The sequence below is a fragment of the Callionymus lyra genome, chromosome 15 (assembly GCF_982586985.1).
Source record: "Callionymus lyra chromosome 15, fCalLyr1.hap1.1, whole genome shotgun sequence".
Lineage (NCBI taxonomy): Eukaryota > Metazoa > Chordata > Actinopteri > Syngnathiformes > Callionymidae > Callionymus > Callionymus lyra.
In genome coordinates, this window is record NC_141832.1 from 23,596,356 (window position 1) to 23,612,311 (window position 15,956).

General features: G+C 38.5%; 1 protein-coding gene across 1 annotated transcript; it reads right to left on the reverse strand.

Annotated features, from left to right (window-relative positions):
- Positions 1-387: 387 nt before the first annotated feature.
- On the reverse strand, positions 388-15,715 carry card11 (caspase recruitment domain family, member 11). The gene is made up of 25 exons (XM_087808930.1): positions 15,566-15,715; positions 11,767-11,967; positions 11,562-11,699; positions 11,315-11,491; positions 10,754-10,902; positions 10,518-10,697; positions 10,261-10,407; positions 10,080-10,205; positions 9,817-10,005; positions 8,207-8,353; positions 8,010-8,079; positions 7,785-7,942; positions 7,608-7,705; positions 7,175-7,215; positions 6,980-7,103; positions 6,707-6,908; positions 3,278-3,404; positions 2,971-3,211; positions 2,488-2,572; positions 2,313-2,408; positions 2,139-2,256; positions 1,891-2,073; positions 1,060-1,181; positions 861-976; positions 388-710 (listed from the first exon to the last, which is right to left on the reverse strand). The coding sequence occupies exons 2-25, from the start codon at positions 11,954-11,956 to the stop codon at positions 506-508; spliced, it is 3,429 nt and encodes a 1,142-aa protein (XP_087665056.1). The 5' UTR covers positions 11,957-11,967; positions 15,566-15,715; the 3' UTR covers positions 388-505.
- Positions 15,716-15,956: the final 241 nt, after the last annotated feature.

Genomic DNA, 15,956 nt, shown 5'->3' on the forward strand with positions numbered 1-15,956 from the left:
TGCAGTTATGTTATTAAAAGATGCGTCATAAGGGCAGTGAAATAAAATATACATCACGGTGTAAGATGTCGTAATAAATGCATTTTTGAAAGACTTTAATCCGGTTAAAGGTGTATTTTATACTACTTTAATCGTTTGATCAATGTATTTTATACGACTTAAATATCGTATGTATATATATATATATATATATATATATATATATATATATATATATATATATATATATACAGTATATATAAATAAAACCCATCCAATTTTTCAACGACTCGAGCTTTTATGTTTACTTATACCACTGGGAGGTAGAATTTTGAATTTTTTGAGTGTGTACTCCATTTATTGTTGTATTTAAAGTTCAACATTTTCAATACATGTTAAAAGCACAAACATAGACAAAATACATTTATTTCAGGTATACATGTGTGGTTTTCGTTATTATTTTTTGCGTATAAAGTGTTCGTAAGTTTCTTCAATATAGTTCATAATACATAAGTCATATGTTTGTCTACAGCATATCCTGCTCCACCCAGATAACCTTCTTCTGCTCATCTAGTATTCGATCTCTAATGGCTCTGATGAGCTCATCGGTCCCTGCCCAAGCATCAGGCTCCAGGCTGTAGTACAGGCAAGGTAAACTCTCCAGCTCCTTCTCCTTCGCACGACACATCCTCAGGAACTCCTCCTCCGACTCCACACGTAAGGGCAGTTTCCTGTGAGGACAGGAAACAGGAAGGAAACAGTTGTGGTAACTTCAATTGCGCAACCTTTGCACTATAATAAATCAGGTTAAATAAAGATATAAAGTGTGTGTTTTTGGAAGAACGGGGATGAGGCTGTGTATGTGGAGCTGTGGGACGCACCGTAACTTCTTGACATTCTTCTCACTGATCTTAATGTTGATGATGATTGGATAGATTTCTCTCCTCAGAAGGTCTTTAACGCAACAGAGCTCAGCTTCCAAAAGACAATATTTACCCTTGAAATGAAGGAATGAAACATTTCAAATTCACAAAGATGATTGATTTACACATTACAAAAGACACTTAGTTGAATACTAACCTTAGCGGCAATGCTTTCTATGTTTTCTCTGGTGATGCATTCAAATGCAGCCTGTTTCTCTGTGTAGTGAATGAAAGGTTCCACATTCTGCCTCAAATTAAACTCTTCCCTTGTTAGCAGCTCTGTAAAAATATAGAGAAATATGGTTAAAAATACTTCTCTCTCTGGCAACAAATACATCAACATTTCATTTATATTAATGTCTTTATTTATCTTCTTTTTTTTTAAATCATTAAATATTACATTATCGCACTGTTGCAGGTAAGGGGCAAAATCCCAGCTGTATCAACTTAAATTGAACATTACTCAAATTGTTAACGACAACTTTACCAACATTCAAGCAGGACAATTATTGAACTATATTATTCAGCTGAAAATCAAACGCTGGCAAACACATCAGCAAAACAGCTACATACTGTATAAGCAGCAAATGAGTAGTTAATACTAACTATTCTTTGCTCAATGACAAGGCTAACTAGCAAAACCTAAATTTATACATACATCTCTATATCTCCATGAGATAGTCAGTTGCTATTATTTGAGCATATGGAAATAGAATGTATCAGCAAATCAGATAAGAGGAACCAAATGTTCTGCTTTTTATGGTTATGGAGTTCAAATATTTCCCTACCGTCAACACAAGAAAATTAACATTGTGAAGAAATCTTCACATCCTTAAATCAAGTGTTTTAAAAATACAGTTTCAGCAATTAAATAAATGTTTAAATGCATAGAAAGACCTTCGCTATGCTTCGCATCATAGATGAAGCATGTATTTATTCTACAGCAATTTCGTAAATTAAAATGATGAATAATGGTTCTGAAACTGACCAGATTTGCAGGTAAGAAAGTCAACGGCTCCCACTGTGCTGACCAGCTTCTGAACAATGGTTTTAGATAATGCAGCTGGTGAGAAAAGGACCGGTCTTCTCTTCTTGTTCTCCTGGAGGTTGACTGGACTGTAGGGAATCAGATTCAGTTCACTGCTTAACTCTCTGTCTGGCTCCGCCACATCTGCATACAGGTGAGAAGTGGATCAGAACATTGAGAGTTGTTCAGGAAAACATTTGTTAACGCGCCTTCTGGTCTCAGCATCTCGAACACTTGACGAGGTAATGTTGAGCTGCCAGAGTTGATGATTCTGACACGTTCATTGCTGTTCATCCGTTTGTACTTTATGTCCACCCTGCCGACAAACTAAAGAGGACATGTTAAGTTGTCAGTTCATCCATCAATTTATTTATCCATCATACCTGCAGGATATGTGTCAGGAAGATGCTGGCTCTTGACAGTCTGCTGCCGGGTCTCGGGTCGGGCACAGGGCTGCTTTCATCAGGAAGTATGATGTTCTACAAGGACAGGATAAACAGATCCCAATGTCAACAAATCACAGTGAGAGTAAAGGTTTATAATGAGGAAGTATCTCACCTTGAGGTTGCGATGTAATTCAACTTCGTCCTTTCCCCCTCGACAGACACACTTCTGTATCTTGACCAAAAGTAGCGGTTGTGCTCTGTTGAAAACAAAAAAATGAACCATAGATGAGGTTAATTAAGGATACTAAAAGAAAGAAGAGGTTAACAAAAGACCACACTTATGAAAAGCTGATTATGGTGGTATACTAAGTCAGGTGACTTCCTCTAGTTTCAGACTAGACTCTAGTTTTAAGGCAAATAGTTGCCAACCAGTTTGAGAAATCTTTTTTTTTTAAAGCTTGTGTTTATTTCCTGAAAGATTAAATGCCTACATGATGTAAAACAAAATGACATTTTTTTGTCTGGAAGAAAAGTGTTTCAAAATGTCATACTTTCTATGACTTTCGAAATCTGAAAAAATATCTTATTCTCTTTCCTAAGTCATACGTCCTTTTTGTAATAAAAAGTATGTATCTCTAATCGTTCTGGTTCCTACCGTGAGAAGCTAGGAATGGTGCCACGCTCAGGCAAGTCTTTGCCACTGTAGGGGTCGACATGAGCACATAGCCACTCACTTCCCTGGTGCCTGGTGTCCAGAACATGCACAACTTCATTACAGCGCACGCTCAGAGAGCATCCGTCGGCCTGACCGCTGATGCCTAGATTTAGACGGATATAGAAAGAGTCGCCCGAGACCATGGAGCCCTCTGCAAGCTCTCTCTGAAGGTGGCGGTAAGCTGCAGGTGAAAACAAAGAACATCAACAAAAAAAAAAAAAGGTTTGAAAAATTGTAATAGTCTCACAGTCAGAGTTGAGTCTATAGTGCAGCTTAACTGGACCGGAGCAGTGCTGGAGGGTCCAGTGTGCTTCTTCCTGAGTGCTGGTGTCCAGTGAGATGCTCTGGTACTCTCCACGTAAACATCCTTCAATCTGCTCGAGAAGAAACCATACATTATTTTTACAATTCTATTTTGTCGTATGGAGGCCGTGTCAGGCTTGCCAAGTCATTTAATGTTGCTCGCAGGAGCTTTGACTGTATACTCCTGTATATGTGGATAAACAAGAAATTTGGTTTAGACACTGAATTATTGTCACATAATTTAAATGTGATTATTGATATCCTGGTCTGCTATTCTCTTGCTGATTATATTATGAGGACAACAGTCCCCCCCCCCCTTTTTTTCTATAATTTGTGATGAAAATTGTAATAATTTGACAGTACAGAAGTTGATGACAGATTAAAAATGCAGAAGAGAAAATAAAAAGTAAAAGTGATGAAGATGACGGGGCATAGCTCGCAGCTTTGACAAATTTAAAAGAACAAGAAAAGCTTTGCTTCGAGAGCTCCAAGATTCCACCAAGAGGTTGGAAGAAATCTGAAAATCAGTTTGGGAGTCACACACCTTTTATAATCCAACCACCAGGAATTGATCGTTCAGTCCGGGTCTAATTATCCATGATATGTTGGAGATCCAAACAGATTTAACACTCTCACAACCTGCGCACTATCTTAGAGACATTATAGGGAGCATTAACGCACAACAAGACGTCTCCAAGAACTTCTTATTCAGGCCAACAGAGCTCACTTTCAGTGGCATCTATAGTTCATTCAGAGACAGTTTTTAAGAGTGTTCTGATCACGTGGAGTGGGAAAGTTAACAAGAATCTTAAAAAAACTTCAGAGAAGCTAAAATTAGATGGATTTAGGTGAATGACAAGAAGCAGCTTCTTTCATTAGAGTCTAAACTGTGCTGACCAGAGTCATTAACAAAGGAAATCATTTGCTGAAATAGAGTGAGACCTGAAGAGCTAGGACAGTTCCGCTCTTAGTGACCAGTGATGAGTTGACCAGGTTAGGCAATAGCTGTTAAATGTTTGGTGGACTAATCCCAGAGTCACAAGATTTCATATTTGAACAAAGAGGAAATGATTTTCAAATCCATGTTACAGTCAGTAACTGTTCATCTCATGAACTACTAGAACCACCTAGAATTCTTGGACAAACACAAGCATTCAAGACAACATATGCTGCCTACACAAAGCCAGTGGAGATCGAAAAGAGACAAAGGGCTCAACAAAGAATGCCTGTGGTCTGAGTTGATAAATTCAAATGAGGAAGTCAGTTCCACTTCATTGTCTCCCACCATCACAACAACAACATTTAAAGCAGCTGCTCATAAAAGCTCATGGTGTTCAGTCATTAACCAGGGAAAATCCTGGAAGACTCCAGCTGCCCTCTCACTGCATTTATTACACCTTGGGGATTGTATGAATAGGTAAGAATTCCCTTAGGGTTGTCCTCTCCCCCAGCTGAATTTCAGAGGTCGATAGAGGAATGTTTAAGTGGATTACAGGATGAACTATGTTTAACACTATTTAGATGACACTTGGTTTATTCTAAAAACATTTGAATGACATTAGAAAAGCGCTGTTATAGGAGAAGTGCTGTAGGAGAGATGGCGTGAAAATGACCGCAAAGAAGCGTGAGGTGTTCAAGAAACAAGTGAGGATCCTTGGAAAGCTTGTTACAGAAGGTGGTTACAACAAGGCTCATGCTGAAATATACAAAACAAAATAAACCAACATCCATAGGAGAATTGAGAACGTTGGATTTCTTTTGTATTATCGGAGTTATATTGCAACTGAAACCTTAGTACGACCTGCTTAGCACAGACAAGACCCAAAACAGAGGAAACATGTGAAAGCTTTGAAAAATAAAAAGGGCATGGATCAACTACCTTCATCACATCTGATAGTGTGGAAGGAACATCATCATCAGTTACTTTGCAAGCGGACTCCCTCTCTCATCCACCAGTTTTAGGCTTTCCTGATTTCAAATTGCTGTTTGTCTTGCACTGGAATGCATCTCAAGAGGGACTCAGAGACATTCTTTATCAGAGGCAGAATGGAAAGCTGGTGGTCATTGCTTATGCATCTTGAACTCTCTCCAACCAAGAGAAAAACGACCATCTACACTGTCTGCTATGAATTGGGCCATTTGGGAGAGGTTCAGGGATTACCTGTATTATTCACCACCATTTCTTGCATACACCGACACCAACAACTCCCTCACATAGGTCCTAACGACAGCCAAGTTGAATGCTATGACACATGCAAAACTGTACAGAAACAACGGAAGCAGAGGGACAGAACAGCACCACTCAAGCACTGAGAGGACAATTGCTAGTCCTGAGTCGTGGCTTTTTCCACGAGTTTTGAAGAAAGCGGAGAAAGAAATGAGAATTACAGGACTTGGTTAACACTGGCAATAATTCTGTTTTATTCTGATTCTGAAAAGACTCCGAAAGAATTGAGACAAGCTGAAAAGCAGGATACCCTAACAGGAAAGGTACTGAAGCACAACAACAACAAATGGTTGTTCCAAGATGGAAAACACTAGCTAAGGAAAGAAATGAATGCTGTGGTGAGAGAGAAACAGAAAACTTCATTAAACTGATGAGAGTTTTGTGCAACAAAGGCACAGTTAATTTGCCTCAGCAGTTACAGAAGTTGGTTTACAAGGAACTGCATGGATCTGGGGGTAGAAAGAGCATTAACTGTTACTAGAGTCCGGATTTATTGGTCATATATGCAGAAGAACATTGAGCATTAACTCATGAAAGTGTGTAGCTTTTGCAAAAATAAGCGCCCAAATGAGAGGTTGCCCATTGACCTGATGTTCAATATAAATGTAAAACTGCAGCCCCACTAACAGTGACTGAGTGGTAAGATGGAGAGCACAAATGCAGGACACTGGCGAAGACACTCAAGATCAAATTGAAGAAGATCCAGAGGATGACGATTGAGAATGCAGAGTTGCAGTCAGTTGCAGATGCAGAAAAAGTATTGTTCGACAATAAGTAGACCAAAAAATTGTATTTATTCCATTTAGATGGCGATTAATAGCAAAGGATTACCATTTGTAGTTCTATTTGTAAATTTCTATATATCTATTTTGCAATAATAATAATAGATAATTAATAATAATAATAATCAGAGCTAGGATTACAATAATGAGACGTGGCGTTTCCAAAGGGTCAATATTAGGTACCTCGTAATTTACCCATGAAAACCTATGAAACATAGATATACATTATAGACATTATCTTTTACAAAAAGTCAATTTATTTGTGAGTCTGAGGAGGATATCTTTTATCTGAGTTCTAATGTGTGTCAAAAGTGGATTAACAGGTGTTTTAATTAGCAGACCTTCAGGTACAGTGTTAACCCACCAACAGAAGGTGATGACCCTCTCTTAGTCCACTCTTCTCAGCGATTGACCCCGACTGGACTGAGGAAACAAATATCCCAGTGTGATTCCCTCCAACCAGAGTGACGTCTTTAAGCAGGTTGTCGCCTGGTAAAGACATCTGCTGCACTGGCTTCAGCCCGGAGCAGATCCTGGTCAAAGACGACAGAGACAAACGAAACGGCCTGGACAAAAAAAACATACTGTGGTGACGAAGTCATTGGTAAACACGCTGATGCAGGATGAACTTTTGTACCTCTCAAGAGAGAGTTTTCTGAAGATGTTGTTGACTTGCTCCAGGTCGTAAGTGTCTACCCCATCTGACTGATGGGAGGAGGACGAAGAGTCCACAGAGGGGGGTCCACACTGCACCTCGTCTTCTGCGGAAGTCGAATGAAAGTATCATCAGAACAAAAACAGTTAAAATGACTGACTGAGTAGAGAACTTTACCAAACTCTATTTCCATATTGTCACTGTCAACATCTGAAAGGCTGAAATCAGAAGGAGATGTTTGTTTAGTAAAATTGACATCGAACATCAGCTAAAATGGTGCATGAGTTGCCTACATTCGAAAATGAATCAGACAAAAATATAATTTTTATAAGGACTTTAAGTGTTTCAGAAAACCAAGCAGGCTGCTTAGTCCTATCATACCAAATAAAAAAACATCTTGACATTGAACTTCTTTACTGGAAGAAAAACTGAATAACAAAAGTCCAGCAGTAAATTTTGTTATTATAAATATGTAAAGTAGTTATTATCACAGTTTCTCTTCCATGAACAAATTTGAATAAATAACTAAAAGTCATGTTGAATAACAAATATATTGAAAAATTAATTTATCTAGGAAAAAAGGAGAAAAAATATTAATTTAATTCAATACCTGCGCAGTTGGACTTCACTTTCTTTTTCTCGCTCTCTGCGGTAGAGTGAAGACTTGTCTGGAGGTTCTGGGCAGATGCTGTCGTTGCGGTTTCGCAGCTTTCGCACAAGTTAATAATTTATTAAAGCAGATTTATTGCACACAACTGAGTGTGTTTTCAGGATGAAAAGGCCTCACCATGTTAGGTCGACTTGACTGGTCCTTCAGGGGGGTGAAGTGGGCCGGAGAGATGCCAAACCACGGCTGGGAGATGAAGCTGGGCGAAGATGGAAGCGAGTGACTCCCGACATTTACTGGATGAATCACCAGAAAGTCTCCTCCATTGACAGACAAGCCTAAAAAATAATAATATTCAGATGAATATTAAAAACGACACCAGTCCTGTGATGCAATCTTTGATACCAGAGGATTGTTGAGTATCTGAGTTGACTGCAGGCTCTTTGTGGGAACACACTGGAGATTTAAGTCTGTTCTGTAAGTGGAAACACAAAGACTTTGAGATGCAAAATCATTGTTTGATTAAAACCTCTGTACTGCCGTCATCAATTAAATGTCATCTTTGATATTCTACTGCTAAAAGACTGTGAATGTGAGCTGACTGGTGCCTTGAGATTTGGTCGACGTCTGAGGCGAGACTCCTCGAATAAAGCCTTGTCTTCGTGCGACTCGTCACTGGACCACTCGGTTCTGAAAGTTTCCAATTCTCCTTTAGAGATGATGGTGGGAGGCAGGTCCCTTGGTAGAGACTGAAGAAGAAGGCAAGATCATTTGCACAAATAAGATTCAAATATATTTAACTATTCATTCATTCATATATTCAAAGGAGATCTCTGGACATACGACTGTCCATCATGGATGATGACAGTCATCCTCTGAACGCTGTCATAAGTGAGCAGAGAAGCAGATGGAGTGCATGAATGCTCGTTCCCAGGTGCAAAACAAATAGACTCAAGGACTCATTTTATGCTATCAGGTTGATAATTCTTTTGGGGCAGAAGTGGAGTGAAAAGATGATAGTATTCTATTCTATGTTAATCTCCGATCCTCTTTCTTTGAGTTATTTCCTTTCGATCTATGTTCTTTATTTTAATCTATTTTCTTTATACTTGCACTTGATTATTTTGTTTGTACTTTGTTCTTGTTCTGTTTTTATGTGTGTGTGTAACGTTGTGCTGTGAACTGGAACCTAATTTCCCGAAGGAGATCTCCAGAGGGATTAATAAACTCTATCTAATCAAATCTTATTTACTTCAGATTCACCAGTGCTACTTCTCAGTACAATAACACGTGAGAAGAAATGTGCGTAAGAATTTATATTATTTGGCTTTGATGATTCATTATTTTATTGAACATAATAAATAATAATAATAATAATAATAATCTCTATTTATATAGCGCCTTTCTAGACCAGGGTCACAAAGCGCTTTGACAGCCATTCACACATATAACACACATTCTATTATGTTTGGGAGATACTAGGATTTTGGAAATCCAAGCTTGGAAATGTGTGTCAAATGACCTCATCTCTGTACGTTTTGTAAGCCTTGTTTTTTAATTGAATAATAAAGACACAAATCTTTATTCATACTCCATTTTTCTCTGGAAAATGTTTACCTGTCCTTCTATTAGGTTCTTAAGAATTGAAATCAAAATCTCTCCTTTCACTTCCTTAAACATGCTGATTAAACCTAAAAACAAGGATATATTATTATTACTTAAAGAGGACAGATGTTGGGTACAGAAATCAAAATGTATATAATGTTTCTGATTTACTTATTTTGTATGGAGCCCCAGACATGTTATGGTGAACAAAAATAAATTCTTATTTCATACTCATAATTTCGTGGCCACAACTGATATATTACCATGTCATATCTGTGGCTCCTTTATATTGTTTCTTTAAAAAACAGCCTTTTTTTATGGGCGCTGGGCCGGTAGTTTGTTTGGTATCTCATTGCTATGAAGCTAAAAGAATCCCGATCAGCTCTGCTGAAAGCAGATGAGGTACGACTTTGCTATTGACATTCCAAATACTGTATGCTGCATGCAACTTCAGCAAGAAGTTCACTAAGAGGGAGTGAGACAAACAGAGAGTGGTGATTATATTTAAACATTCATCACAAAAAAGTGACCCTTAGGTTTTTATCAAAAATCCCACATTAACTATTAAGGGACATTATTGTAGAAAGGATTTGATTCAAGCAGTTACCTGGTCCAGAGCAATGTCTTTCCTCCGCAGGCGTGACTCCACCGAGGCCAGGCGCGCTTCCTTTCTCACCATCTCAATATGAAGCTCGTCACTCTTCTCCTCAAGCTCTCGGATCTGTTTACGGTACTTGTCTTTGTCGATGAGGCTCTGGGAAAACAGATGCTGGGCTTCGTCTCTTGCTCGGAACGCCTGCTCCGAAACACACTTGCGTGACCTCAGGCTATGAAAGAGGACATAACATCTGCTCCAGTTCAAGGGCTCACCTGGTCTCGCTCTTTTTCTACCTCCTTCAGCTGGCTGGTGATGGTGTCCATGCGGTTGCGATACATCTCACAGTCCTTCTCCAGTGTGGTGGACTTCAGCTCCAGCTCCTCCTTCTCCTCCAGGTACTGGTCACAGAGATGTCAGGGCTGAAGAATAGCTCTTCAACAGACTTAAGACTACCTTATCTCGAAGCTCCTCCGCCTGTCTGATTTCTTCATTGAGGCTGTAGAGGCGGTTGACCAGGTCCTGTCTGTCATCGAGTGCTTCCTGTCTGTCGTGCTCCAGGATATCACGGATGGCATGATCAGATGCAGGCAGAGGTCCAGGCTAAACATTTGGATAATAAACAGTACATATGATTCTCGGGTAGATAGACACCGAGCTGTAGAAGTATGTCTTCCAAGACTTCTGTCTACCTGTGAGTAACAAAGACTCACCTGTATTACAGCCTGCAGCTCCTGCAGTTTGATCTTCAGCGTGTCGTTCTCTCTCTCCAGCTCGTAGATCTGCTCTCTCTTGGGTCTGGCCTCAATGTCGCTTTTCAGCTTCAGACTCTGCTTTCTCTCCATCTTATACTCCTCCTCTGCCTTGTTCAGGCGGTGCTTCAGCTGATCGATCTGAAAAAAGATTCAAATATGATTCCAAGTGACAGGGATGCTTGTTGAGCTCCTACCTCCAGCTGCAGGTCCCTGCTCCTCATCACCGCCATGTTCTTCTCCTCGCTCAGGGCTGCGTATCTCATGGCAAGCTTGTAGTTCTCGTCCTTCACTCTCAGCAGCTCGTCATTGTAGGAGTTCCTCTCTTCCTTCAACTTCTTGTTGCCTGAACAGTAAATGTGAGTCTATGTAGAAGAGACAGCTGGACACAAGCTTCTCATATTCATCCCAGATCTTCAGATCTGAATTTGAGACTAAGGGTGTGAAAGATTATTGATTCACTTAAATATTGAGACTGAAAAAGGAAATTATTAAAAGAAATTATAAAAACAATTATTTCCTTATTTGGCTTTCAAATAATAATATATTTTTTATCATGTACTGTTTTTTTTATAGTTTGTATGAAATAAAAAATATTTCATTTGCAGTTAACATGCAACCATTATTATTATTTTAGGTTGTGCAATGCCAGAGTAAAGTACTCGGTAATATATCGTAATATATTTTATCATCACCTCTGTATTTCGGTTAGTATCATATGGTATCATGAATGAGTCGTCACTATGAACAATGCTTACTCTGCTGGACAGCCTGGAGCTCTTGGTTGACGAGTCGTAGCTTCCGCTTCTCGTCCTCCAGGGTGCAGTTCTTCCTGCTGAGTTCCACGTACTGCACCGTCTTCACCTTGAATTGCTGCTGCAGCTTCACCACTTCATTCATGAGGAACTGGGTCAGACCCTCATGACCCTCCTCCACTGCAGAAACAGCAGGGTAAACACGAGTGTTTGAATTAAATCTAAGAGTAAATGTCATCTTTATCCTCACCAACAATGGTCGAGAAGCTCCGTGTGGGATCTTTCCCAGTGATCTGCTTGTAGAGGTCTGGATAGTAAAACTCCAAACTCTCCAGAAACACCACACATCCTCGTTCTCCTTTGCAGCGGAGGATGTCGAGCAGACGGCCTGTAAGACACAAGAGTTCTCTCTTGATAATCTGGTCTGATTGAGCTTGAAGTCCTCATTAACATACTGGTTCGGTTAGCTTTGGAGACCAGCAGCATTGAGTTGAGGATCTCATCTTCATCCTGTTCGTCCAGAACTTTGCACTGCCGCAGGTAAGGGGTGAGTTTTGCGGGAGAGATGATGCGACAGAGGTCGTAGCGTTTGCACTCCAGCTTCTCCCAAAGCTCCTCCACATCCTCAGACGCACCGTTTTCCATCTCATTGATCACTTAAATAGACAAATGGCAAGTTTAATGATGGCCCCACAGGTCATTTATAGATCTGTTTTCCTCTGACGCCACATTCCTGGAAATACCTCACAGGTTAACTTGCATGTTCTATAATGACCCTTTCACTCTCTGCAACTTTTCTATGCTCTCCACCTGTTCCTTGTTTTGAAAATTAGAGAAAAAAGGATCTGATTGATTTCTGTTTCACAATGCTGCACATGTCCTCTGTGATCAAAATGTTTGCGCAAATTACTTAAAATGATTGTCACCCTTAAGACTTTGCTTGGGATTATTCAGCAAAGTCCGAAAACGACACAATTTTTTTTGACACGTTTAGTTCATTCAAGTAGAAAAGTAGCAGTAAAAATCCATCCATCTATCCATCCATCTAATTGTATATATACTTAGTCCCAAAGATCAGAGAGAATTTATATACTTTATCTGTATTTGTAATTCCATTTCATTTTCTACCACAGCCACAGCATTTCCTTCCTTGTCTAGTATTTGCATGCCCTGTAGCTGCCTAGATTGATACAGATATAATCTCCAAAAAAAACCATCCTCGTTATCACCTCACAACATCACTCTCACGTCCGCTTGCACTACCTGTGCCTTAACTTTGTTTTTTGTTAATATTCTGTTTATTAGTTGATTATTTAAGTATTGTTGATTATTTATTTCATTTTGTTGATTTTTTTTTTTTTTTTTTTTTGAATGTCTTATTTAATGTCCTTTCAACGTCTTCATGTTTTGCATCGTGGGTCTGAGACTACAATTTCATATGTGCTGTAAGTCTTACATACATGTATGTTTGACAATAAAAGAACTTGAACTTGTACATATCAACACAACAATTGATTATCACACTTCAAATCTGACACTTTGATCTGGATGGAATTATCTGCTTTCTGGAATTGACACTCAATAAAATAACTCACGTGGTTTATAAAAGATACATGTTCACACTTCACAGGAGAAGTGCGTGCAACACACACCCAGCACCGCTAACCACACACACATTTCCTCTTCTGTTCATTTAGAGATCATTTTCGAGAAGGCTATACTTGCTTCCTCCTTTTCATAACAGATGTGGATCACTCTATCATGCCCCTAAAGTGAGTGCGGATGTGAAGCTTGAGTTAATGGACTGCTTTTGATCTGTAGGCATTTCACTATAATTTACAGCCACATTATACCATATAATCATAATATTGAAGAAGGAATAGCTAATAATGTTAAATTGACCGACAAAGACATTTTTTACTTAAATAACCCTCTTATCATCAAACATCTCTGTACATTCCAGTTTCCTCTTTTTGTCTGGTCATGAGATGCACCTCCAGAGACATTCAAATATTCTATTATTTAAGTGAATTGGTGTGACAGGCATATGTCTATAACATGGCACACATAGACGGACACACACAACTTTGACCATTCAGACACTATTGTTGAACCTGAGGGACAAATCTGTTACACCACGTTGTTAAAGCTGTGTAGAAAACATTGACAGAGTTAACAACTAGGGAGTGTGGGAAGAAACACACAAACTCCGCCCACAATACTGTCAAGTCGACACTTTTTATAGAGACTTATTATAGTCTGTGTGCTGTAAATATGGAGGAAGATATATATGATTATTCCCCTTTGACACCTCCGCTCAGAAACACCTTCACTGATGTTTGAATATGAAGTTGAACGAAAGGGAATCTGGTTTTGTGGCTTTATGTGGGTCATTTCCCTGCAAACTCATCATCATCATCTACATGTTACATAAAGCAGGAGTTCATTGTAAAAGCTGTTGCGGTGGACTCACTGAGAAATGTCTGGTTTTCTGTTTAATTCCTTGTTCGTAGTATTTGTACCTCAAACCAACTGATAATGATTCAACAGACTTTCATTGGTAATGGAGCGAAGATGTCTTGCACATGTTTGAGTTTGAAGAATAAAATGTTGACAGGTCTTTTCACTTTATGGCTTCCTTAACATTTAGGGTTTATTTTTCACAATTAATTGGAAACTTTATTTACTTCTATACTATTCCCAAAACTTCCACTTCCTGTCTTTCCTTCATTCCAGGCTTCTCTTACCCTTATCTTCTGGCCCGTTTTCAGCCTTGCTTCTTGTTACATTGACACAAAATGATTAGGTGCACTATATGTGGAATCAAATGATGCCTGAAGGGACACAAAAGTCTCCCAGATAATCTCATGAGTGTGTTTTCCAGGAGCACAATAAAAGATGTGAGAGTGGGAATGCTGGGCGGCTGATGGGCAGATATGACTGGTGTAGGTGTGCTGAACTGTAATAAAGGTTCTTTTGTACAGGTGAACCTGCAGCAATTGGATATCCAGCGTCAGTCCCTGGACAGACAATAGACACAGTGGAGCAGACCTTCCACTTGTTTCTCTGAAACCCTGTCTGTGAGTGGTTGTGGTCCAAGTTAAACCACTGATGGATAAATATTAAAAAAAATATGTGTTTTTATTAAGGATAAATAGGAAACTTTTTTATCTTCAAAAGCTAATTCAGATTTGTTGGACCCTGCACGATCCTGCACCTGCTACTGGAATGCCAAACATGCTGACGATGTCAGATAATATTCCCACCTTCCATCAGAAGTTACCATCTCATCCCATATTTGAAACCACGGCCAAAAAGATGACATTTGGGCTCGGTTAACTTATTGAGTAGCAACATTATTTAACACACAACTAAGGCAGTGCCGTGACCTTGTGATTGTGGACGACACAACAACACCAATGTAACCTGTTACTTTATTTCCTCAATCATTTAATGAAGTTCATTTGTCCTCTGTTAAATGTGGTTTCCATCGTGACTTACAATCTTGACCTTGCTTTAAGTTTATTGTATGTGTTTTATCTTTTGCAATATCTTATATATTTGTTTAATGGTGTATTATATAAATATTTTGTTTAGTGTTGCGCTTGATGGATCTACTGACTCCTTTAAGAAACATCTTAAGACGTTTCTATTTGTTCAGGCTTTTCCTTTATTTCCTGGAACTCCTGTTGTGTTATCAGTTTTATCTTGATCTTTAAAGTATATACTTTATTGAATATTGTTTTGATTGTTTAAGCGCTTTGTGACCCTGGTCTGGAAAAGCGCTATACAAATAAAAATTACTTACTTACTTACTTACTTACATGTGAACATGTTGATATTTTTTTCTTTTTTTGCGTTTGTGTGCCTTTTTATTTTGGCTGTAAAATGTTTTAAATGTATCATAAGACTCCTGTTATGAATCTTAATTTAGTGGTCAGAATCAAAAACTTTTATTACCAGATTTGTAAACACAACATGGATGTGTGGTGTTTCTGGAGAGTTTTTTTGTGGTGGAAATACAGAATAAAAGAATAAAACCAGAAAACAAACAAAACAAGCAACAGAAAAAAAAACATTTGCAATAAAAATTCTTTAATCGACGGTACGAGTATTTTTCTTTAAACAGCAACCGAGTTCTTCAACAAAATATTTCATGGCAAACAATATCTACTATTACTACTATAATACTACGATAATAACAGCAACAGTTGTACTAGTTATTTCTTTAAAGAACGTTTCAAAGTTACTTACATTGAACAAGGAGAAAAGTCCACCGTGCTTGAAATCTGTGATGTTGATATTTTAGAATCGAGACTCTAAAAAGAACTTACATCTGGTCCCTGAGAGAGAGCAGCGTGAGAACAGAACTACTACTACAGAGAGAGAGAAAGAGACAGACAGAGAGAGAGAGAGCGAGAGAGAGAGAGAGTTGGAGTCTAAACCAAAGTTTAAAAATACATTATTATTATTATTATTGACATGGAAAAACACAATAAAATACATAACGTATCCAAAGATTCCCAAATAAAGGAATAAATAAACAAGATATGTAAATCGTTAATTAACAGAGAATAATAAAATATTTTTGACCACATATTAACAATATGGATCTGAATTAGAAACATAAAAGCATCCAAACATT

Bases quoted from the DNA above. Each gene is read 5' to 3' on its own strand.
- card11 (XM_087808930.1), bottom strand. From the start codon at position 11,956: ATGGAAAACGGTGCGTCTGAGGATGTGGAGGAGCTTTGGGAGAAGCTG. The intron at 7,943-8,009 runs GTATCAAAGATT...ATTATTTTTTAG, and splicing joins AGATACTCAACAATCCTCTG to GCTTGTCTGTCAATGGAGGA. The intron at 3,212-3,277 runs GTGAGACTATTA...TTTCACCTGCAG, and splicing joins CTATAGACTCAACTCTGACT to CTTACCGCCACCTTCAGAGA.